This window comes from Hemicordylus capensis, chromosome 2 (assembly GCF_027244095.1).
Source record: "Hemicordylus capensis ecotype Gifberg chromosome 2, rHemCap1.1.pri, whole genome shotgun sequence".
NCBI classification, from domain to species: domain Eukaryota; kingdom Metazoa; phylum Chordata; class Lepidosauria; order Squamata; family Cordylidae; genus Hemicordylus; species Hemicordylus capensis.
In genome coordinates, this window is record NC_069658.1 from 215,176,169 (window position 1) to 215,200,573 (window position 24,405).

A 24,405-nucleotide genomic window follows, 5' to 3' on the forward strand; every position below is an offset into this window, starting at 1 on the left:
GACCTTGGCACCAGCTCTGTAAAGAGAGCAATCTCGTGCATGCCATCAGCTAGTGTGTGTCTGGCGGCAGGCAGAGGGGCAGCAGTTGGTAGTCGCCGCTGAACACGGCCTATCATCCCCAGGAGCCTTTGGGCCATCATAAAGTAGGCAGGAGCCGCTGTGACTGCAGCCAAATGTATGTGGCGAGATAATCATGCAGGCACCTGCAAGTGCTGTTGGGGTCTGGATGTTTAAATTGTTGGTAATTTGTTGGGATCCAATTTGATGATCATCTGGGGTACATGCAGCGCCATGTAGAGCAGCAGCTGGAGAGATGGAACGTCGGGCTCTTCTTTCTGTAATTTGGGTTTAATTTCCCAATCATTAGAGTAAATACGAGATAATATTTGTATGTGTGTTCTGGGCACGATCCAGCCTGCTTTGATTACCAGGAGGTGCTGCTGAGATTTCAAGTTCTGGGAACTTGTTCTTGGTGGTATGTATGCGCGCACGTGTGCAAAATTTTCTTTCCAACAGTTGCCAGGTGTTCAGCACTTAATACGCTGCATCTGATTATAGCTACCTTTCACTTCAAATATGTTTTAGAATGTGAGTCACAAAAGACAGCCCCCTGCCAAGATTCCAAGCCCAGTGCTCTTGTTATTAACAAGGACCAGCCAAATGCCCATGGGCAGATTCTGAGAAGCGAAAGACAATGCTGGCTATCCCGAAATTAGTGGTGACTGATTTTAAACTTTCTACCTTCAAGGACCCTTCCCTCCAGTGCTTTGTCCACCAAAGGACCCCTGTGAGCCTGCTGAGAAACCCCAGGTTGTTGTGGAGGATTCTTGGAAATTGTGGGCGCACATTTGGGGCATCTCTGTTGTCATGTATGAACTGTGAGGGAGCCACACCCAGTGCTCTGCTACAGGGGAAAGTCACGAATGACGGGCAGCTGCCTTTTAGGCCTGATCTCCTTGTTGAGAAGCTTTAGAAGGAGGCCAGATATCCTCAGGACATAGTTGGATACCACTAGTCTCCAGTGCCTCTACGTATGCTGAGGACAAATGAGGGATGGCTGTCTCCACCTCCCATGCTCTCCTGGAACAGCTGTCTGACTGCTGCTGCTGGAAACACAACACTGAAATGACCAGATTCATCAAGGCAACACGTTCTGAAGCAAGTCCAGAGGTGGATCTTCTCTTTTCTCTCAGTACACAATTGGGTGGGGGTTACCTCAGTATTAATGGTTCTTCTGAGTGGTCTCCATTGATCACACAAATGGGCTTCACACTTGCGTGAAGAATTCGGGAACTTCCAAGCTTTCCCCTCTCTAGATTTGTGATTAGGCTACTCCTCTTACCTCCCTAAGTCGAATGCTCTGCACCTCCCTTCTTAGTTCTTGGTCCACTGGAGGAAGATCACCTCAGCACTGAAAACCTTTCACAGCTATCTCTAAAACAATTTCCTTATTTTTCTCTCTTCTTGTTTGCTTCCTATTTTCTTTTATTAGTATTTCTGGCTACTGTATTTGTTCTTTGTTTTGCTTTTTGCATTATTCCTCCCCCACCTTCAGAGGGAGTGCTATTCTCACCTAAATTTCATGGCCTATAATGTCAAGGCTCAAGGCCTGTAATGTCAAAGGTCAAGGCTCTAACCAAACTTTGTCAGCAAATTTGGAGAACAACACAGTGGCCAACAGATTGGAAGAGGTCAGTCTACATACCCATACCAAAGAAAGGAGACTTAACAGATTGTGCAAACCATTGCACAATATCCTTAATTTCACATGCTAGCAAAATAATCCTCAGGATCATCCAATGCAGATTAGAGCCCTACGTGGAAAGCTGGTTTCAGCTGGTTTCAAGCTGGTTTCAGAAAAGGCCGAGGAACAAGAGACATCATTGCTGATGCACGCTGGATAATTGAGAAAGCCAAAGAATACCAAAAAGAAGTAAATATGTGCTTTGATTGCATCAACCATGTCAAGTCAAGTTGGAGAGGAGAGCTGGTCTTGCGGTAGCAAGCATGACTTGTCCCCTTAGCTAAGCAGGGTCCACCCTGGTTGCATATGAATGGGAGACTTGATGTGTGAGGTCCTGGGTATTTAAGAGAGCGTCTTCTTCGCTACAAACCCTACCGCCCATTGAGGTCATCTGAGGAGGTCCGTCTCCAGTTACCGCCAACTCGTTTGGTGGTCACACAGAGACGGGCCTTCTAGGCTGCTGCCCCGAGATTGTGGAATGCGCTCCCTGCTGAGTTACGATCGTCCCCATCTCTGGCTATTTTAAAAAAAAATAATTTGAAAACCATTTTTTTTACCCAAGCCTTCTCAGGTTTTTATTTTAAAAAATGTTTGTTAATTTTATAGTTTTTAAATTATTGTATAATTTTTATATATGTTTTAATTGTTAGCTGCCCAGAAACGTGTGTTTGGGAGGGATATAAATTTAATAAATAAAATAAAATAAAATAAAAAATAAATATTGGAAACCTTGAGGTGTCCTTCTGGAGCGAGCATCTTAACTTGAAGGAGCAGGAGAGGGTGCCAAGGAGATGCGGGTGGAATGGGTGTCTTGCTTTCAGTCTGTGTGTGCCCCCCTCCCCCCAGCACTCTTTCGCAAGAGACATATTATAAGTTGCTGCATTTGAGTGGTCTGCATCCTCCTTTGGGGAAGGGTTTTTTTGTTTTGTTTTGTTTTTAAATCACTGTTCTGGAGGGACCAACATTGGGCATTTCTTTCCTGCCAGCCCCTCCTTTGCCCTCCTCTTTTCCATGCCAACTACCGGCTCTTTAAATAGCACCCCTGCTCCCAAGAACCAAGATGGCTCCAAAAACGTTACCCCTTGGTGTTGCGTTCACAAAATCATGCCTTTATGTGAAGTGATTGGTAATTTTTACTATGTATGCTTTATATAGCATCATCCAGGTCCATGGTGCTTTGCAAGGAATTAGTGAGTTAGTCCCTGTCCCAAAGGGCTTACGGTATAGATAGCAACACAAGGGAGGGAAAGGAATCAAGGGCTAGATTAGGTGGACAAGGATCAAAAGGCCACTGCCAGAAGATTTGGTTGAAGACAGGTGGGTAGCCAGATACTGTGTGAGGGAGAACTCTGTGTGTTTCTACTTGGGTCAGCTGTTGCCTACATCAGCCAGATTCCTATGGCTTCCTCAGGTCACTTAGGCTGATGGGTTGCAGTACCAGCTCAGGCCATTATGAGTGTGGCGCTGCAGTGCAGCAGCGAACAGGCCTAAAGATCCTTCAGCCTGGTAGCTTCCATGGTGGCACAGGGAGAAAGACACCTGAGCCCAGCTGCCAGAGTCCCTGGTTCAAGACCCCTTGTGCCTTACAAACTCCACCTTGATTGCATAGGCCTCTCACTTCTCCCTCAAGGACTAGTTGGATCTGCCCATCTGGTCTCCCCTGCCGCCTTCATTGCATCCTACACCATCTAATTGTTTTCCACATGTTATCCACCCCATGTCATCTCTTGCCCACTCCGCTGTTTCAGGCTGAAGATAGTAGCATGAAGAGCTGGAGTCATGGGAGTGTCCTTGGCAATGATTCCAGTAGAGGTGGGAGCCCCTGACCCATGGCGGTTGGTCAATGGTCTCCCACATGTTGCCTCTATTAGTACTTGGCATTAAACTGACACTAGTTGGTCTTACACGCAAGCTTATTTTAACACTTTGGCATGTATGGGGATGATGGGAGTTGTAGTTCATCAACATCTGGGGGCCCAAGGTTAAGAAATCCTGCTTTAAGTCTTCTTTGAGTGGTTGTGCAGGGAACATGGCGAAGAAATTAAACAAACACATATTTTGGAAGCAGTTGCACTGCTACCCTGGTGGGGGGGGGATATCTAGGATACAAGCAAAGGGGCAGTCTATGTAGCAGGCCCAAGGATTGCTTTTTCTCCTGACTGGCTCCGCAAGAGCTCCCCAAGCCTGGGTCCCCAGGTTATGTTGGGCTGCAACTCCCATCACCTTCTGCCACAATGGCCCAAGCATGGGAACTCCTCACCCCCACCCCCGGGCTGCCCAGTCTCCAGATGCTTAGGAAATGTGAGTGCTCTGCATAGTCAAGATTTGACCTTCCTTTTTGTGTTTTGTTTTTGCCTCCTTCCTCCTTGAAGGCCCTGCAGGTGGAAAAAGAAGCAGCCCCACTCCCTGCCGGAGAGAGCACCTCGCTCCAGCCACCTTTGAAATGTGGCCAGAAGACCAAGCCTTTGATCCCGGAAATGTGCTTCACCTCCAGTGGGGAGAACACGGAGCCCCTCCCTTCCAGCTCCTACATTGGGGAGGACGGGAGCAGCCTGCTGATCTCCTGTGCCAAGTGCTGCCTGCAGGTCCATGCCAGTAAGTGTGGGGAGAGATGCCAGGCCCGGGTGCTGGGCTTGCTTGCCCGTCCCCTGCTCGGCTTCTCTATGGCATCTGGCCTACTGTCCAGAGCTCTGCCTGTCCTTGCCAAGCCAACAAAAAGCTATGCCTCAAAGCATCATATTGAAAAGAAAGGGCCTCCAAGGAGAATGGCCACATCCAACCTGCTTCTTGCGGAATTTTCTTCCTCTTGTCTTCCTCTTCTCTTTTCTCTCTCTCTCTCTCTCTCTCTCCCTATATGATCTCATCTTTAATATGCATCTACCATCTTGTTACAAAGTCATTGCTTTGTGGTCTAGTTCCCAACAGACAGTCAATGTTCCTTTGTCTTTTTGACATCCCTTGTAAAAGTGCCTCGGCCTAAGTCTTTTCTCTCTCTCACTCTGCTCTCTTGTTTCCTTTTCTGCATCCTCTTTTGTTCACTTCTTTGTCGAAGTCTATGTCCTGCAGCATCTCACACCCTCTGTTTCCCGTTCTTTGGGAGCAGCACGACTGTAGAAACTTTGGCCAATAATAGGTCGATGTGCCTCTTCCTTGAATTACGAATATGTTAGAGGCCCTGAGGCCTACAAGGATAAATAGCCACTCCTGGGGGTGCTCTTCTTCAGGTCTACCAATTTGCAGATTGCAGGACTGCATGCTTTTGAGTTGTGCAGGACTCTTAGTTATTTCTTAAGGGGGGTTCCACTCTGCCTTTCCACTCAGCAGTGCCAAGGGAGCCTTCCTTCAACATGCCATTTTTATCTCTATTATTTATTTTTCTGCTCAGAGCAGGACTCTGCCACAGCATCCCTGGCAGGCAGCCGTCCAAGCTCTGCTTGGAAGCCTCCAGTGAAGGCAAACTGTGCCTCTGTTGAACAGCTCTTAGGAACCTCTCCCTAATGTTTTGCCTAAATCTGCTTCCTTTATCATTTCAACCCATTGGTTCTAGTCCTGCCCTCAGGAGCAACAGAGCTTTGTGACTAAGCAAAGAAGAGTTCAGTGCTCTCTGCCTCCTGGTTCTTAATGAGGGGTTTGATAAAGCAGCGTGTTGTCTATGAATGGCATCGTTCATCAAGTTGTTAGTCCATAAGGTGCTGTAGACTGTTGTGTTAAATCTCCTGGTTGGGGGAAAGAGAGGAGAAATGGGGATGGGAGTGCCTGGTTTTGTGAAGCTGAGGTGCCTTTAGATAGGCAGCTCAGGAAGGCTGCTTCTAGAGTTTTTGACCAAGCCTTAAGGCACTTTAATTTTCACTAAGAGAGGAATTTGAAACAAGGAGGGAATAAGAGTACAAATATCTCTCAGAGGGAGCAAGAGAGGGAGGGAGAGATTTCTTTAAAAAATCTCCTCCTTCCTGCATTACTTGTGAACATTATCAGAGTGGGGTCCCTGCTACGTTCCCCTGGTGCCTTCTGCGCCCCAGAGAAGGCCTGCTTTGTCTCTGGAAAACAGAGCAGCACAGAGAATTCTGGGATGGCCACTGATCATGACCTTTCTTGTGGGCAAAGGTGCTCCAGGCAAGTGTAGATGCTCTAGAAGTGAAGGCCACCTTTCCTTACAAGCCCTGGGGGGGCCCTCCCAAATGAAGATGGCCACCAAATGAAGATGGCCAGAGCGCAGCTCCTGAGCAGCAAAAGCAGCTGAGGCCCCACTTCAGAAGCAACCCAGAGGGAAAATAACGGAAGAGAAGAAAGCAGATCCAAGCACACCGGCTTCTTTTCCCCGCTCCTGCGTGAGAGCAAAGGGCGTTTTTGCAGTAGCCACTCAAGCCTCCGCTGGCTCGGAGGCTTTCCCGTTATAGACTGGGCTCCTGGCAAGACAGTATCTATTAGAGGAGAGTCCATTAGTTTGTTGGGTACTTTGCTCCCTCTGACACATCCATTACTGGCCGGCCTCCTCCAAAGTCTTTGGCCTGAGCAGAACAGTTAATTTGGAGGCAAGGGAAGGTCTCCGAAGGACAAGGAAAAGGTTTCCAAAATGTCATCCCACCCCCACCATTGTCTCTTAAGCATACCTCTTAAAAATCAATTGGTTGTGTGAAAGAGACAGGGATTCTTTTGCCAATGCCACTATGCTTCCCAGGAAAGCAAGGCTTTTTCCCCATAAGAAAAAAGGTTTCTCCAAATATAGCTTTATTGGAGAAAGGGGTTAGATGATATATCCTGCCTTTCCACCAAAAAATGCTCAAGGTAGCTGACACAAAGAATTCAATCATTTCCTGATAGAATTACATTTAAAATATTCTGTAATATTATGGAATGGGGCCATAGTTCAGATAGAGTTTTGTTTCCATGTAGCATGCAGAAGGTCCAGGTTCGACCCTTGGCAGCATTTCCAGGTAAACATGGGAAAGACTCCTGCCTGAAACTCCAACCTGGGGAGCATCTACCAATCAGTGTAGACAATATTGAGCTGGATGGACCAGGTGTCAAACCCAGTAGGTGGTAGCTTCACATGCTTATCAGGAGCATCCATAGTTCAGTGGGAAAGCATCTACTTCACATTCAGAAGGATCAATCCCAGGTTCAGTCCCTGATGACATATTCAGGGAGGGCTGGGAAAGACTTCTACCTTGGACCTGCTGCCAGTCAGAGAAGACAGTACTGAGCAAAATGGACCAACAGTCTGACTTGGAATAAGGCAGCCTCCTGTGCTCCCATCAGCTCCATTCCATCACTTCACCATGATGGTGGCACATTTCTTGCATGACCAAGAAATGAAATGTGGGATGGGGGCTCATGTGGAATGCAGAGAAAAGGACAGGGTTGATGCTTGATAGCTGAGGTCCCCGGGTGCAAGGAGCCAATTTAGCATCTCAAGCTCTAATGGTGGGTAGCCCAGCCTTCTGGCATGGATGCTGCCAAAGATAACAGTGTCTGTGTCCCCCATTTACTAAATATACAAGTGCACACCCCCACCCATTGTAATGAGGTGCGTTTTGCTAGTTGTGTAATAAACATGAGTTCAAAATAGAAAATACAGCAGCAATAATAGAAAATCTGCCTAAACACTACCCCAGTCTAGCCAGACAATATTTCTCGCAGCTTTGAAGAAGCAGACAGCTACACCACAGGAGGAGGAGTTGTCATTCTGAAGCACACCTTTGAAAAAGGTGTGCATCACCATTTCTGCTTCCTTGTCTTCCTTTCCCCCTCTTCCTGTGCCTAGTTTCATCTTGGGTACTTTTGCAGATTTTCAAAATGTATCTTTTCTTCCAAATGATTACTCTTCCGCCCTCCGCAAAGACAGAGGTGTCTCTTCTCCCTGTGGTCATGGAGCAAGAAATTGATGCTGAGATTTCACAGTCCCTTCACATAGCTTTGGGCTCCATAAATATTTCAATTAAGAACAACAGTTTCCATTTGGGCTTCCTGTCCAGTTTTCAGAGGAGGTGACAGCCAGGCCTTTCTTTTTCACCTGCTCTGGATTAAATCTCCATATCCTCTTCTCCCCCCACAACCCAGTGGTGTGTGTGTGTGTGTGTGTGTGTGTGTGTGTGTCTTGTCATTTGACAGGAGGAAGCTTCAAGAAGCTTTGTATTATTGACTTAACCCTCCCTTTCACTCTGGGGATTCTGTCTCTGTTAAGTCGCTACCTTTTATCTCTCTCTGAGGCTTCAACATTAACCTGAAGATATTTAATATAGAGACAATTCATAGAACTTTAGAATTGGAAGGGACTCTGGAGTTCTTCTAGCCCAACCCCTGGCCATCCAGCCTCTGTTTAAAAACTTCTAGAGAAGTAGAGCCTGTCACTGCACCCTGCAGACAGTCCAACAGCTCTTACAGTCGGGAATTCTTCTTGATTTCCAGCCTGCGTCTGTTTCCTGGCAGAGTCAACAACTTGGTTCTAGTGCTGCCCTCAGCAGCAACAGAGAACAAGTCCACTCCTCCTCCTGTGTTGGCAGTCCTTCAGATATTTGAAGATGCAGCTCTGTCTGTCTGCCATCTCCTCTTGCCCCCTGTAGAAATAAAGGTATTGGAATACTGCATCAGAGAGGGCACGTGTGCTACAGTTCATGTTTTCTTCATGTGCATAAAATGTAGACACCCTTTAGCCAAAGATTGTTTGGCTGGCTCCTTCAAGTCAGTCTGTGATTCCTCACCCCATGCGCCCCATTTGTCATCCTCGACTCCATCCTCTTCCCCTCATTCCCTCTTTTGAGTGGCAGTCCTGCTTTCCTAGGTCCCCCTTTGCTTGGGCAGCTGCCTCCAGCTTTCCTCAGTTTCCCGCGTTCAGGGCTACATTCTCCCCCTCTTTCTCTGTAGGAAAGATTGCATTTAGTAAAAGCCATGTTGGTTTTGCAAAGAAGTGTGTGTGTGTGCGGACGCAAGAGAGAGGGGAGATCAGGTCCCCTCCTCCTTCTCTGTATGGGGAGTAGAAATTCCTGCTCCACGGGGTCAGCTCACTGGGTGATCATAGCCAAGAGCCCACTTCATCCCTTTTATGTGTCCAGTCACAAATGCCCTTTTTACTCCTTCGTGTGTCTATGCCAGCCCCGCAACAGCATGAGGCCTGGGGTGGGGGCAGTCCCATGGGGACCTTTTTTGCTGCCCCACAGGTAGTCAGCAACAGCAGGAGTCACAACAACTTGGCATTTGTGTGGGGCTGGCACAGTCATGTGCCCCACTGATAAGCCTTATTTTCTTACCACTATCCTTGTTTAAAATTGTGGGCCGCTTGGTGGGAGTGAAGGCCTGCCAATTGACTAGTAATTGCTTTAATTAATTCTGTACTTATTTTTATAATTTTACTGCCATAATTACAGCACAAAGAGCAAGCTCCCCCCACCCCCACCCCAGTTATGGTTGGTTCCAGCCTACTGGGGCATTTGAATTGTTCCCCCCTGGTCTTTGCAAATAGCAAAGCCATGCAGGGGAGGAGCTACAGGGGCTGCTCAGCTCCACAGCTGTGGAATTCCTTTTCCCTGGAGAGACTCCAAATCCCTAGCCTGAGCCTGACAGTAGCAAGAGTAAAAATGATTTTTGTTTAGAAGCCCGGATTAATTTTTTCAATGGAGAGAGAGTGTAGCAGTCGTCTTTTTTGGGGTCTGCTTTTATGGGGTGTCTTTTTCACGACTTGTCCTGAGCACCACAGATGTGCATTCTAGAAATACAGAGAACCACCTACCTATCAAATTTGTACATCGCCCCAAACTTCCATCTCTGGGCAGTTTAGATCAATTTAGAACAGATTAAAACAGGAATTAAAACCTTAAAACAATTTAAAACCACAAGTCTAGTTAAACGCTTATAAATAACTGTGAATAAATGTGCCTTTAGAGACTTTTAAAAAGTTGCCAGAGATGGGAGGTTCTTATTTTAGCAGGAAGTTTGTTCCTGAGACTCAAGGAGGCAGTAGAGAAGGCTTGTCCTTTTGTAGCCACCAGATGAGCTGGTGGCAACTGCAGACGAACCTCTCCGGATGATCTCAATGGGCAGTGGGGCTCATGGCAAAGGAGGTGTTCCCTTAAATACCCAAGGCCTAAGCTCTTTAGGGCTTTATAGGTTATAACCAGCACCTTTTATTTTGCCCAGAAACTTATCGGTAGCCTGTGTAGTTTTTTTTAATATAGGAGTAATATGGTCTCTCCGAGATGACCAAGAAACCAATCTGGCTGCTGCATTCTGTACCAACTGCAGTTTCTGGATTACGTACAAAAGCAGCCCCACATAGAGTGCATTGCAGTAGTCAAGTCTGGAGATTACCAACATATGTACCACTGTTCTGAGGTTGTTTATCTCAAGAAACAAACGCAGCTAGTATGTCAGCCAAAGTTGATAGAAAGCACCTCTGGCCACTGCCTCAACCTGGGACACCAGGGAGAGGTTTGGATCCAAACCTATCTTAGTTTAGGTTTGGCAAGCATGTGATTATCTTCCCTTTCTGTTGATGAAGCTATCATTTTACAGAGATGGTTTCCTGCTTTGCTTCAAGATGCCTAGTTTCATTTAGAGTACTTTTGCAGGTTTTCAAAATATTTCTTTTCTTCCAAATGATTACTCTTCCGCCTTCCACAAAGACAGAAGTGTCTCTTTTCTCTGTAGTCGTGGAGTGAGAAATCAATGCTGAGTTCAGTGTTATAAAATACAAATATGGCTTTTTAGCATCCTATTTTGTTTTCTTCAAGTTTGTGCTTTTTAATTTTTCACAGGTTGCTATGGGATACGCCCTGACCTTGTGAACGAAGGCTGGGCCTGTTCCCGGTGCTCAGCCAGTGCGTGGACAGCGGTAAGCCCCCTCTTCTGGCAGGTCAGGGCTGCTAAATGCATTAAGGAAAACTTACATAGATCTCCCACAGAGGAGAGGCATTTCCTTGAGATTGGAGAGAACAGGGCTTGTTTTTTATTAGGTCCATGGGTATGGCTGCAGCATCCTGAAAATCATTGGTGGGCAGTGGAGATTGGGAGGTCCACTTCTAGTCATTGTGACTTTGAAACAAGGTGGGGAATTCCTTCTCAGGGCTGTTCGGGGATCGTTTTGATCTGCTGACTTCTGTTTCAATTGTGTTTGTAGGATTGCTGTCTCTGTAATCTCAGGGGAGGAGCCCTTCAAAGGACCACTGACGGAAGGTAAATTGGTGTGGGAAAGGTGTCATCTGTGTGGGGCATAGCTTCTGATCCCCAGTGCTGTCCTGCTGGAATGACTGCATCTCCCTCAAAGGAGCAGAAGCTCTTTTTCTTTAGCGAAGAAGCAGGCCTGGTGATGCTGTGCACTTTCCAAGGGCGGAGGCTCACCTGCGTGCACACAGAACTCTTTCTATGCAGTGCATTATGCTCCCTTCTCATGCCTTCGCCATGACTACTGGGAGTGTGCTTTACCATAACAACAAGATCCTGAAATCCTCCTGGCTCTCGCTACCTTTGTGGGTGGGCTTGCATGCTCTTTTCACACTTGTGAAATCTGTTTAGTTTTTATATAATGCCTTTTTAATGCATTGGGAGGATTTTCACAGCTAAGCCTTTTTGCTTAATCTGGCTTTTTAAAATTCACACACCCCAGCCCTTTAAATTGCTGCTTGACCATATGTTTGCTGCACTGTAGCCTGACCACTACTGTGCTGCAAACCTACTTGTTCTTTTCTTCCATATCTGCTAACAGTTGGGGGTGGGGAGATTGGTCTGAAGGGTGGACTAATGTAAAACAAAATTGCCCTTCTCCAAACTGATCCCAAATCTTTGAGGGAGAAATGAGTGTTGCAAATCTTTAATTCTGTCAAGATTGGTTCTGTCACAGATGTTGGCTAGTGTAGAATGCAAGTTGGAAAATGAGAAAGGCGAGACAAACCTCTCTTTGTGTTGAGGCATCCCAGAACAGGCCTTTGCACAGACTCATCAGAGACTCTGCAGCGTCAGGGTCATCACTGGCTTCGTTCCTCACCAGTGGCGAGCAGCTGCTGGCCTCGGAGCAACATTCTCTCTCAGATAACTTTCTGGTTGCTAAAAGGTGCTGTTCCTCTTCACCACTGGCTTCAGGAGGTTGGGGAAATTGCTGAAAAGATGCGAGCTGGTCCTGGCTGGGCTCTGAAGAACACCCTTGTGGTTCTCTGGGCCTGTTGTAAACAGCCTTGATTTGATGGTGTCAAGATGTAATCAATCAATCAATGAAAGTCTAGTCTTCTCTGTTTAAGACTGTAAGGCAGCAAAGCGATCTTCCCTATTTTTCAGGTGGGGACTACTTTGGTTATTTAAAAACAACCACACACCCTTCAGTGTGGAATCATTTCCCACTGTGCTGTGCTTTTCTCAGGGCCGGGGTCTCTTTAAGAGTAACAGAGCCTGGTTAAGTCCCAGCATTACCTTGCAAAGCATGCTTCCCAGCGCTTTCCCCATTGAGCTCTTTGGGGAAAGTGCTGAGAAGGACTGTGTTTTCCAGCACTCCATACACACCCTTTAAGATAGCATTGGTGCTTGGCAGAGCTCTGCTTCCCTTAAAGGTGCCTCACTGGCACTGGATAAAGTGCCCACTGTGTAGTGGGTACAGTTGACTTTATGATAGGGGAGCATTCAACTTTGGCTGAAATGCTGCCCAAGCCTAATAAGCAGTTACTCGGGGACCAGCACTTAGGGCGGAAGGGAGCTGCCACTGACTCCTGGGCCTTGCAATGAAGAACACTGCCGTTATTGCTTTGGACAGTCGCTGTGTTTTCCTGGCGTTTCCTGGAGCCCCGAGGCTTCCCCCAAAGGGACTAAAGTGGCTCTTCCTTTTCCTCCCTCTCTTCTTGATCTTCCGCAGGTGGGTCCATGTAATTTGCGCAATTGCTGTGCCAGAGGCCCGTTTCCTCAACGTCATTGAGCGCCACCCTGTAGACATCACTGCCATTCCGGAGCAGAGGTGGAAACTGGTGAGTGCAGCTTCCCAAGAGCCCACTCAAAGTGTGTGTGGGGGGAGGGGAGGGAGTGCGGGCGGGCAGGCAGGGGAGGAACTTGTTTGAGAAGATGGTGCAAGCCTTCCTGGGCTGAAGCGCTGAGAGGTCCGGCAGGCCCAGTCTTGGAGAGCAGGAGAGGAACGGTGGTGCTTTCAAAAGGTGTGCCCCGCTTTCGCTGTGCAGATGGGGTCTGGGCCATGCTGCGGAGGTAAAAAGTGCTCATTACTCAGGCGGAGTGACAGGCCGCATTGATACACAAGCGATAAATTGTGTGGAACCGGCTCCTTTATGGATAACCTGACATTTCCAGCGCGCCAGCCTCTTCATTACCCATGCTTGTAAGAGCGAATTAAAAATCCTTTTTTTACATGAGACTTGCTTGTACTGCTTAATGGGCCTCCCTGGAGAAATCTGTTAAGTCCTCTGCAGCTGCCAGGAGGCTTTGCAGCTTGTCCCGTCTTTGTGTCTGCGCAGCATTGCTTTGCCATATTGGGCAGTGGCCTGTATAGGCAGGACCCTGACTATCCTGTTTCTTCTGGAACTCAAAGTACCGCTGTTCTTCCTACAGAGAGACTTTGAAACGGCCAGCAGCAAGTCATTTATAAAGCTTGGAATTGGACTCAAAACACAAACACCAGGGGGCCATGCAATATCATGATCAAAATTTCGGGTTGCATTTGGGCAGAGAGGGCACAGTCTTTGGGGGAGGGATGGTAGGTAATAGACAGGAGTACAGGCTGCAGGGAGACATTGAAGGCAGGGCATGATGTTGTGTTGAGCCTGGATGAGCAATGAGGATGAGAAGATGCAAGGGGACTGGAGGGATTTTTGTGGAAGACAATAGGCCCAAGAAGCTGATAGTTTGTTCTAGGCCAAGCTTCTTCCAAGGACACAGAACTTGGAACATTCCAAGGGAGCTGGGCTCAGGACCATGGAGAGCACCGAGCAAGAGAGATGTGTTGCTCCAGCAGTTGCTTGCTGGTTTTTATAGTTGCTGCTCAGGTGGAGAAGATTGGACCCACCCCTTAGCTGTGGAAAGCTCCTGGCTTTGTCAGATTTTCTAAGTGTGGGGGAATCTCTGCTTGAGTTTGTAAGGCTTTGAAAGGCTCTTTTGAGTCAGAGGATGGAGGCAGGGCCATGTCCTTGCTTGGAGGCTGCTCTCCAGGTGAGGCACCCGGCTGATTCCCAAGGCAACCGTTTGAGTTCCATAGCTCTAACTCTACTGTGTCGCCAAGATTAGGCCAGCGATCCCACAACTCAATGTGAGGAGCACCTGCTTTGCATGCAGAAGGTCCTTGGTTCAATCTTGGGCAGCTGTAGTCAAAATGATTGAAGGAGACCCCTTTCTGTCTTGAAAAGTAGATCATACCAGGCCAGGTAAATCAGTTATGTGACTTCATATGTGTTAAACTATAATTCCTTGTTGCTGCAGTGGATCTTATTTTAGCTGCCTTGAGGCTCCGCAAGGAGCAGACATTCTCTGCCAGAGCTCCTGCCTCATGCTTCCCCAGTCAGCAGGGTGCAAAGGGAGCAGAGAGGAGACTGAAGTGCTTTCAAGCCATCCCTGGGCAGAAGGGTTGGGCTTTAGTGTCCTGCTGTCCTCCTTCACCCGGCCTCTTGCCACCATTTCTGTCTCTTCGGATTCTCTAGCCCCATCTCCCTTGGAATTGTCAGGAAACCTGGCTTGCAAACAGGGGTGTGTATGCGTGGGTGTGGACACTGCTAGATGGGGAAACAAATCTGCTGAAAGGATGGCTCTCGTATTTGGGTGGCGGGGGGGTGCAACAAAGAGACCGTGCCCAAAAGGTCACTTGCCATTGGAAAAGGGGCGGAAGCAGCCTCGTTTCTATGGCTCCCACCGAGGTCTCCTTTCTCTTTTTCATCTCTTCTCCATTGCTGGAGTTTGCAAAGTGGTTTTGTTTGGTTTTGTTTTGGTTTTGTTTTGTTCCTTAAGGAACAAAACAAAACCAAAAGCAGAAAGCCAAACAAAAGCCAGCTTTGCAAACTCCAGCAATGGAGAAGAGATGAAGAAAGACGGAAGATGAGACCTCTTGGTGGGAGCAAGAAGCCAGCAAGGCATCTTGTGGCAGATGGGCCCCCTGCCGCAGTGAACTAGTTTAAGGAGAAACAAAAGCAAATGCCGTTGCTCCCCGCTGAATGGCTTTAGCTGTGTGGCGACAGGTGGCTTTCTCGGAGGCCGGAGGGCGCCGCTGCCTCTTTCCTTCCAAAGGAGAGGTGTTTTCCCCTCCTAGATGAGGGGTGGTCGTGGCAAGACGGAGATGCTGGAGTAAAGGCCGAGGAAGGGGGGCATCTTGGGATCAGTGGGGTCAGGCAGGAGGGCACAACTCCAGCCCTCCTGCTGGGGTTGGGCTGCAGCTCCCATCATCCCTGACAACTGGCCGGTGTGTCGCCGGGAATGATGGGAGTAGTGCTCCAGCAGCAGCCGGAGGGCCGAAGTTGCTCACCTGTCTGGTAGGATGAGCATCAAGGAGGGGGCAGGCAGAGCATTTTCTGCAGAACAGCCAAGGCTTAATCCAAAGGTCCGCAAGCTTGGTTCTCTGGATGTAGGGGTGCAACTTCCATCATCCCCAGCCAGAATGGCTGAAGGCAGGGGCTGATGGGTGTTGTAGTCCAACAACATCAGGGAGCCAAGCTTAAGAAGACCTGGCTTAAGCACCTGACCCTTTTTAGCTTTGGGGGGGAGGATTTGTTCACCTACTCTGACGAGCTGTGCTTAAAGCCTCACTGGAGTGGGAGGCGTACCCTTGCTGTCTGCTCAGTCTGTTCTTCACACTTGTGAGCAGCTCTTGTTAGAACAAGGCCCCAGAATGAGAGAAACCAGGCTGGCGCTTGCAGGCGGTGGTGCCAAGTTGGACCTTTTGGTCCCAGAGCAAAGAGCTGGAGAGGAGCCCAGGGCTGAGCAGGGCCGGGGACCTGGGTCTCCCAGCATACTCTGTGTCCCCTCTTAAAATCAGGCTGGCATGACTGCACGCATACTGGACTTCTGCATTCATGCTGCAGTAGTGCCAAGTTCGACCAGCAGCCATTTTTGCTGGAGGGCTGCTTCGGCAAGGGGCAATTCCACCCCCATGGCCAGCTGCCAGGTTCCTCTGTCAGCTGCTGCTGCTGCTTTTGCACTCCACTGTGTACTCTGACCCCGGGCTTGGAGATGGAAGGGGGGCAGTCTGGAGGCCAGTTTGGCCCAGGGAGCTTCTGTCAGCTGCTGACTCCTGTTGTAGGAGGCAATGGGAGGTGGGTGCCAGTTCACCTTGAGGCTGGGCCTCCCGCAGTGGGGAGGGCCTCCTTGGGGTGGGAACAGAGGGGCTTGGGTTGTGCCCCCACCCCCCGAAAGTCTGGCATCATGGCCAGGCTTTCCTTTCTTGGAGAGCAAGCTCCTCTCGCCTTGAGCCACTCTGGGATACAGGCCGCTGTTTGTGTGGCTCCTGATTGATGGGTCTTTGCGGGGCCCAGGCCTGTAAATTATTTATGATGCGGGGATTCAGAATAATTAGCTGTCATCGCCTCTGTGGAGTATGTGAGTTGTGGCCTCCATCGCAGGCAGGCAGCTCATTCCTTACTCTGAGTCTTGGTGATGACGACGACGATATGGGTTTCCAACCTGCCTTTATTTTGGGAATAAGTGTGTGCATCCGTTCTCCTTTTCTCCCCTTCTTCAAAGACCTTCTTAATATTTCTGCCACAGCCTTCCCTGATTAAACGTTTTCTTTCAAGGGCCTGGTGGCTGAAGTGGCCAATGTTCTTTATCCTGCACAGGGGCTCTAGCGCAGACAGGTGGTGAGGGTGGGGGGTGAGGGTTGTGGTGGTGGTTTTGAAGGAGGGAAGTTCGAAAACTGCAGCTCTTAGGCCTTTCTGGCACCAGCCCCGTTTCATCTCTCCCCCCCCCCCACTCCCCAAACAAGACGCCTTTCTACTGGTCCTGATACAACAGGGCCATTCCGATCTTCTGTGTACGCCCCCATGCTTTCTTTTCTGCATACATCTCACTTCCACAGTGACTTGTTTTCTTTTATATTTTATTTTAAAAATATGACTCCCCTGTCTCTCCCCTTGCTACGAAGTACTCAAGATGGCTTGCCAAAGAATGGACAGTGGTGGCACTTGGGAAGCGGGAAGACTGGACCCTTTGGCACTGCCCACCCTTTGGCCACCCCAGCCCCAACTCTCTCTGCTGCTCAGTATATGGAGCTGCTGCATCTCGCTTGGGCTCTCTCATCACCCTGCAAGCCACGCTCAGGTGCCAAGGAAAGGCCTTCTGTGGAGTGTGCAGGGGAGCCTGTCAATAGCACTGAGCTCTCCTGATGACATTGTCAATATCAAAATCCTTCCCTGATCGGGGCAAACGCTGATGTACAACACGCCTGACGGGTGCCTCAAAGGATTGTCTGTCTCTGCTCCGAGGCACTTCTCCCTGCCCTCAGAGCTTCTTCCCCAGATTGAAGGGTGGAGCCGATGCGACTTCAGTGAGTCTGAAGGCAAGGCAGGCCCCGGCATTCTTATGCAGAAAGATATTTGCATATGTGCTTGGGAGTGTGTGGAGGTGGCCATTGTTCCTTCTAACAGGGATTTCCAGATGTTGTTCACAACTCCCAGCATCTCCAGCTTCAATGGCCTTTAGATGGGGAATATGGAAACTGTAGTCAACATCTGGAAATCCCTGTTTGTTTGTTTGTTTGTTTGTTTGTTTGTTTGTTTAACATATTTTTATACAGCCCAAAACATATGTCTCTGGGCAGTTTACAACAAAAACAGAAAAGTTAAAACTTTAATTAAAACAGATGAATGACAACAAAAAGTTAAAACATTACAACAATTTAAAACCTTAAAACAATATTTTAAAACAATGTTAAAACTATTAAAACAGTATTAATTGGAGGGAACACAGGAGGTGGCACGCTTCTGCACTTCTCTCTCCTGGATTTGGGAACGTTTGTGGTACCACCTGTAGAAAGGAGGTTTGGGATTTGTAGAGCAGCAAGGGGTGTCATGGGGCTAGCAGTAGCAGCCAAGTGCAGAGACAGTGCTAGGTGTCTATTTAAAAGCCAGTGTGGTGGGCGGGTGATGGGAGTTGTAGTCCCTCAACAGCTGACTGCCCAGGTTTGTGAATACCTGCCTTATAGAATTGTGTAACTGGATGGGACCAAGAAACTCTCTGTCTTGCATCCACAGGCTGTGCCCCAATCCACATACGCAGTCCAAACAGCAGCATGTGACAGTCGGGAAGGAAATAATTCATGAGGGTTTATCTAGCTCCTTTTAGAGCATTTCACATGCCTTACAAATCAATGTGATTGATACATAATCTCGGTAATCCTCGGAACCCTGGTTGTCAGCCGTCGTGCGAAAGGGGGTGGGCTGTGTTGAGAAGGCCCCATGGTGAAGGGCTAGGCTCCCCTCCCATTGCCACTGCTGCTATTCCTCCCTGTCCCCCGCACCAGATCTTTGCTCCGGGATTGGTAATAAGGATGGAGGTGTGGGCATCACCCCTGCACGGACTTCGGTTTGCCAGTCTTCCCTTGCAACAACTCTAGAAGGTATTGGTCTCCTCTTAGCCTACTTCACAGGGTTGTTGCTGAGATTAAATGAGGGTGGGGAGACCTTGTCTGCTGCCCTTAGTGCCTTGAAGGGGAAGAGCAGATGAGGCTGAGAAAGCAGCCCCTTGCAGATGGCCTCTGCCACACCAGCTCTGCCTGCCAAGCAAATTGGTCCAAGTGATTTAAGCAAGTCAGCCAGGCTTGCGTGCTACAGAAAAAAGCGCCCCAAATAAAAATCAATTAAATGTGAGCAGGGGAGGAGTTCAGCAATAATTAAGACACTGAACCATGAGCAGAATCTGTTCATGGGGACTGGGAAGGCAAGAGTAATGCCATGTCGTCTGACGTCCTCCAATGGTGCCTTGGATGTCCCAGAGTGAGGTAAAGGGGCCCTTCCACGCCTGATCCTGGCCAGGCACAACTGAGGCATCAGCAGCAGTACTGACAAGATCGCCCCGTAGATTTAACCCCCTCTTCATTCTTCTCACCCCCCCTCCCTCGCTACCATTTAGGGGGAAACCCCACCATGATTCACTTAATGGCACCAATAGCACGGTGACTTTCCTATAACACTTGCCAGTTTCAGTATGAAAAGGTAGCTCTCAATTACCTCACTCAAATTTTGGGGCCTCTTGTCAGTCTGGATGTCTGTCTAGCAGTAGAGCCAATGTGGGAAGCATTCTCCAGCTGCAAAGCAGATACAGAATGGCTGCCTATGCCCCCTTTGAAAAGAGTCATGGACACAATAAACCAGATTCGGGGAACATTGAGGCAGCAGCCAAAATAAGTGATTCCTTGGAGCACGGTCATAACAACGGCCTTGCTGGATCAGGCCAAAGTACATCTGGCCCAGTTCATTCTCCATCCTGCAGGGGAAACCCTGGAAAGCTAGCTAGCAGAGAATGGTGGCTTCCTGTGTTGGTTGTCCCAAGTCCCTGGAGTGCTTGAGATGTATTTGCAGGCTCTGTTTTGCTCTGTCAAGGCATTTTCGAAGTTAACCCCTTGAATTTCTGCAACAATTCTCAGTCCGGCGCAGTGCAGTCCAACTGTCTTGTGTTCCTTCCCAGAAATGTGTGTACTGTCGGAAGCGGATTAAGAGAGTGTCGGGCGCCTGCATCCAGTGCTCCTACGAGCACTGCTCCACATCTTTCCATGTCACCTGTGCCCACGCTGCGGGAGTGCCCATCGAGCCAGATGATTGGCCCTATGTCGTGTCCATCACCTGTTTCAAACACAAAGCAGCCAGCCACATCGTAGGTCTCCTCTGTGATAATTCCTTCTCCTTCATTTCATTTCACAGAGTTCTTTCTCTCTTAAAGGGTCTCTCTTTTTCTTTGTTAAATCCTTGTAGATCCCATTTTCCAGGGAAGTATCACTCAGTCAGACGGTGATTACGAAAAACCGGAACGGCCTCTACTACCGCTGCAAAGTGATTGGCACCACAACACAGACCTTCTACGAAGTCAACTTTGACGATGGTTCTTACAGTGACAATGTTTATCCCGAGAGTGTCATCGTAAGTGGCAACAGGCTTGCTTCTTGAGATTTGTCTGCTGTCAGAGTCGGATCTGTGCTCTACCTCGACACCCATGACAAGTAGCCTTGCTGCTGTGACGAGGACTGCAAAAATGAAGAACTCACTTTCATTTTTTAAAGTGCTAAGCTTGTGCTGCACAAACCAGCAGTGTCGAGAGCTTGCCCAGAGAGCTTAGAACAATGCTTTGCACATGTTTAAAATACCTGTGGTGAATGTTTGTCATGGGTAAAACTTCAGATACAGTTTTTAACCCCTCTTATGCTCCCTCACAAAAAGGAGTGTGCACGAATTCATTCCTATGTCAGCTCTCCAAACAGATCGAAGGCATCCTCTGTGCAGCTCTGAGGCAATGTGGTTCATGTCCAGCCATTCAGGGAGTAGGGCGTGCTTCCTAAGCAAGGGTGGTGCTTCTGGGACTCCCCCACACCATCTGCATCATGGAATCCTGGCATGCCCTTCTAGCTTCTCTTAGTGTGAGGTCACTGCCTGTACATTGGCAGAAAGATGGGGATAGATGGGTGGGGATTGGTGCTGTGCAAGACCTTGCTGCTTCAAGGCCTGCTCCGTGGCGCATGCCTCCTGTGCGGTCACTTGTTTTTTCAAGATGAGGTTCAGCCCCTCCACTTGGCTGGCTTAGAAACATTAGACACAGCTCTCAGGTGGAAGGGGGGAGGTCATAGGAAGCTGCCTTATACTGAGTCAGTCTATTGGTCCATCTGGCTCAGTATTGTCTACACAGACTGGCAGCGGCTTCTCCAAGGGCGCAGGCAGGAGTCTCTCAGCTCTACCTGGAGGAGCTAAGGAGGGAACTTGGAACCTTCTGCCTGCAAGCATGCAGGTGCTCTCCCTGAAGCAGCCCCATCCCCTAAAGTGATCGCATGTAGTCTCCCATCCAAGTGCAAACCAGGGCAGATCCTGCTTAGCAAAGGGAGCAAGACAGGCTCTCCTCCCCAGTTTTCCGGATGGTAAAATAGGGCAGAGGTGACTGAGGAGAGGCTGTGTGTGGGGAGGAGAGCTGGATGCCTGGGTTGACAATGGTGGAGGAGGCGGCTCCAAACCTGGGAGAAGAAGGCACTCCTTACGTCCTGGGCATGCAGGTTAACTTGGTCTGGGCCCTAAATGGAGAAGGGAATTTGGTCTGGCTGGTCCTTAGGGAACCAACTTTTGAGCCAGGGCTCTCGAGAAAACTTGAGAAAGTGAACCCGGAATGCAGTCTGCTCCCGAAACAAAGCATGCTTAGATGTGATGTGATGTGTAGTACCGTCCTTGACTTTCAGTTCTGGCCACTCTTCTTTGCTTCTGCTCCTGATCTTTCTGACCACCTTCCTTGCCTTGCCTTACAGAGCAGAGACTGCCTCCAGATGGGGCCCCCGGCAGAGGGTGAGCTGGTTCAGCTGCAGTGGACTGACGGCATCGCCTGCAAGGCCAAGTTCATTGCTGCCCAGATCAGCCAGATCTTTCAGGTGAGGGCCCTGCATCCCACTCCCTCCCCCACCCCCCACCCCAGTGTCCTTATCATCGGGAGATTGCTCATGCTGTTGAAATGGAAATGTTGCAGCGGTGAGCAATCCTTTGCTGGAGGTTTCAAACCAAGGATGAATGGCCACCTGGCAGGAATGCTGCGGTAGCAATTTCCTGTCCTGAGCAGGAGGTTGGACTAGAAGACCTCCAGGCCCCCTCCCAACTTTGTGATTTGTGAAACTGGAGCCATCTTGGTCTGTCTTCTCATTGTTTCTCCCAATTAAAATGTACCTTAAGGGGCACAGCACAGACTGAATAGGGGGGGAGGGCCATTTCCCTCGTGCTAAATCATCCTCCTTGGTTTAGAAGATGTTTCAGCCGGCAAGTTAGACTGGGGTTGCACAGCTTCAGTGGAAGCCCAGGTTGCTTGACGGCCACTTTCCTGCACTTCCACAGGTGGAGTTTGATGATGGCTCCCAGTTGATGGTCAAGCGAGGCGAGATCTACACCCTGGAGGAGGAGCTGCCCAAGAGAGTAAAATCGCGCCTGGTGGGTATCAAAGGGCTACTATTGCACAGACCCCTCGAGCTGTCCATTTTGCTTAGCAAGTTGCTCGTCATTTCCAAAGCAAACTGTCCCATCCCAAGGCTTAAGTTTGCACAGATTATTTTAAAAACAGGTCAGACGGACTAGTTACCAAAGCTTGTGGTGTCTTTAAATGTTCGCCGACATTTTAGTTGCTTGGGGTGCAAGCGTCAGCATTAGAATGTTGGCAAACAGTGTGGCTTCTGTGAAGAAGTGAGACGAGAATAATAACAATAATAATTATTATATAATATAATTATTATAATATAATATGATTATTATAATATAATTTATTGTTATTTCTTGTTTACACAGTCAGACAGGTGTTATTGACTGGTTTGTTTTATCCAGACATCAAGTCCTTCCCAAGGACCTGGGATGGCTGAATTTTATTGTCAATTGTTATAGATATCGTCGCAGAATATAGGCTGTTTCCAGTAAAGCTGCTTTTTGTAATTGGCTGATGGTGATTTCTGTGGCCCCGATGGTGTTGAGGTGCTCCTCAAGGTCTTTTGGAACTGCACCCAGGGCGCCAATTACCACTGGGATTATTTGGGTCTTTTTCTGCCACAGCCTTTCAATTTCAATTTGTAGATCTTTGTATTTGGTGATTTTTTCTTCTATTCTGCTATCCCCTAGTATTGCTATGTCGATTGCTGCTTCTTCTTCTTCTTCTTCTTCTTCTTCTTCTTCTTCTTCTTCTTCTTCTTATTATTATTATTATTATTATTATTATTATTATTATTATATTTTTCTTCAAAAACCCAAGCTTTAAAAAAGAGAGAAATCTTGTAAGTGGGGATGGGAAAGTGAGGTCTCTCATGGGACATTTGCCTCTAGGAATCTTGCACTAAAGGCATGGCTTTTCAGTAGAAATTCAGGGGATGTGATGGATGAGAAGTACAGTGCAGTGCCATTGTTGGCAAGGAATCCTTTAATCTTTAAGACCTTCTGGATGGGGTTGGGTGGGAGAAGGTGTACAAAAGAACGTCCAGAGTTCCATGAGTTGATGTCAAGATCCCGTGGTTGGTCTATAAATAAATTCTGTGGTTTGTCTGTTGGACACATTGTAGCACACTGGGTAGTAAAACAAATAAAGAAAAATGACTAACACAGAGGCATTTGGTAAAGGAGGGATACTGAGCTGTCCTTTCTCACCAGACTCCTTTTGGTGCTTCCAGAGTCTGAAAGCTGGCTTTCGGTTCAGCCTCTCTGAAAGGAGAGGGTCGGGAGTTGGCCACCCTGTCTGTAGCAGGCCAAATGAGAATCATGGAGACAGAGCTGGTTAATGGTAGGAGCAGTTTCAGGGCTGGAGCAAGCTGCCCACGGAGGCTGCAAAGTCCCCTCCATGGCAGATTCGCAAGGGAAGTGTGAGCAGTGCCAGAAATGGAAGAGCAGCTGGAGAGGACTTGGTGAGAGTGCAGAAGTGGAGAGAGCAACTGGTGTGGTTAATTAGGAAGAAGAACAGTTGAGTATAGGAAGAGTCTGCTAGCTCATTGACTCCTGCCTCCCTTTCCAACCGTGACCAGCTAGAGGCCCTCGGGAAGGCCAGAAGCAAGATGCCCACCAGGGATGCTCGGTGGCAGCTGCTACCTCTGAAGCACTCGTGGCTAGTAGCTGTTGTTAGACCCTGACTTCCCTAGTGCAATTAAAAGCCTTCAAACCACTGTATCTTAAGGAACCACAAAGACATTTCGGGCTTCACATAACTGCTTAACACCCAGACAGATCTCATGCTGTTTATCTGGTGCCTGATCACACATTAGCTGCGTGTTTAAACAAAAATCAAGGTGTTGAAATATCTCCCCTCCCTGATGGGAGAGAAATCAAATTATTAATGGAGACTGCTGTGTCAGGTTTTTTTAGAAAACGATGTTGGATTCTGGTGGGGATGTTTTCAGGTTCAAATTGTCCTCAACAGGCTAGGCAGAGACGAAGACCTGGTGGCTACTAGAGATGTGCATGAGTAATATTGTGATTCGATTCGAGCTCAAATCGAATTGCAAAATACTTGAATCAATTTGTCAAAACAGCAGCCATTGCCAGCTGTTTTGACAAATCAACTCAAATTGATTTGAGGGATTTGGCTATAGGGAACAATGGGTAACTCAAATCACGCCATTGTTCCCCATGGGTAGGTTTACAATGCCTGCGCTGCAGGAACATCATTGGCAAATCGTTCTCTCACATACAGTTATGACTCCTTACATCAGCATTGCAACAGCTGCCATAGCAGCATCCTTAGTAGCGATCCTATCTTTATCACTTATTGGCTTCTGTTTAGAAAACATCTTTTAATTAACTATCAGCCAGCAAGCATAGCCATAACTATAAGCTCAACTAGAACGTCTTCAGCCACATTTTGACGGAGTTCACCTTGCAATTCCAATTGCAGAGCAGACCAGAGCAGTGAGTGAAACACATTAGTCTCAAGACCAGACATGGAGCTCATCACAGCAATCGCCCAGAAATATTGCACACAGACAAATATAGCTGAGCTGCCATTGTCCATTTCTCGCCACAGCACCATCTCACAAACAAAACAAACCACAACTCAGTGAC

General features: G+C 48.3%; 1 protein-coding gene across 1 annotated transcript in view; it reads left to right on the plus strand.

The window, feature by feature from the left end:
- The window catches only part of KDM4B (lysine demethylase 4B), a 246,379-nt gene that overhangs the window by 216,635 nt on the left and 5,339 nt on the right, over positions 1-24,405 (plus strand). The window contains exons 14-21 of the mRNA XM_053295002.1: positions 4,117-4,339; positions 10,495-10,571; positions 10,857-10,912; positions 12,576-12,684; positions 19,328-19,513; positions 19,612-19,776; positions 21,141-21,260; positions 21,715-21,807. Of these exons, the coding sequence (XP_053150977.1) occupies positions 4,117-4,339; positions 10,495-10,571; positions 10,857-10,912; positions 12,576-12,684; positions 19,328-19,513; positions 19,612-19,776; positions 21,141-21,260; positions 21,715-21,807 (1,029 nt within the window). The remainder of the gene's footprint in view (positions 1-4,116; positions 4,340-10,494; positions 10,572-10,856; positions 10,913-12,575; positions 12,685-19,327; positions 19,514-19,611; positions 19,777-21,140; positions 21,261-21,714; positions 21,808-24,405) is intronic.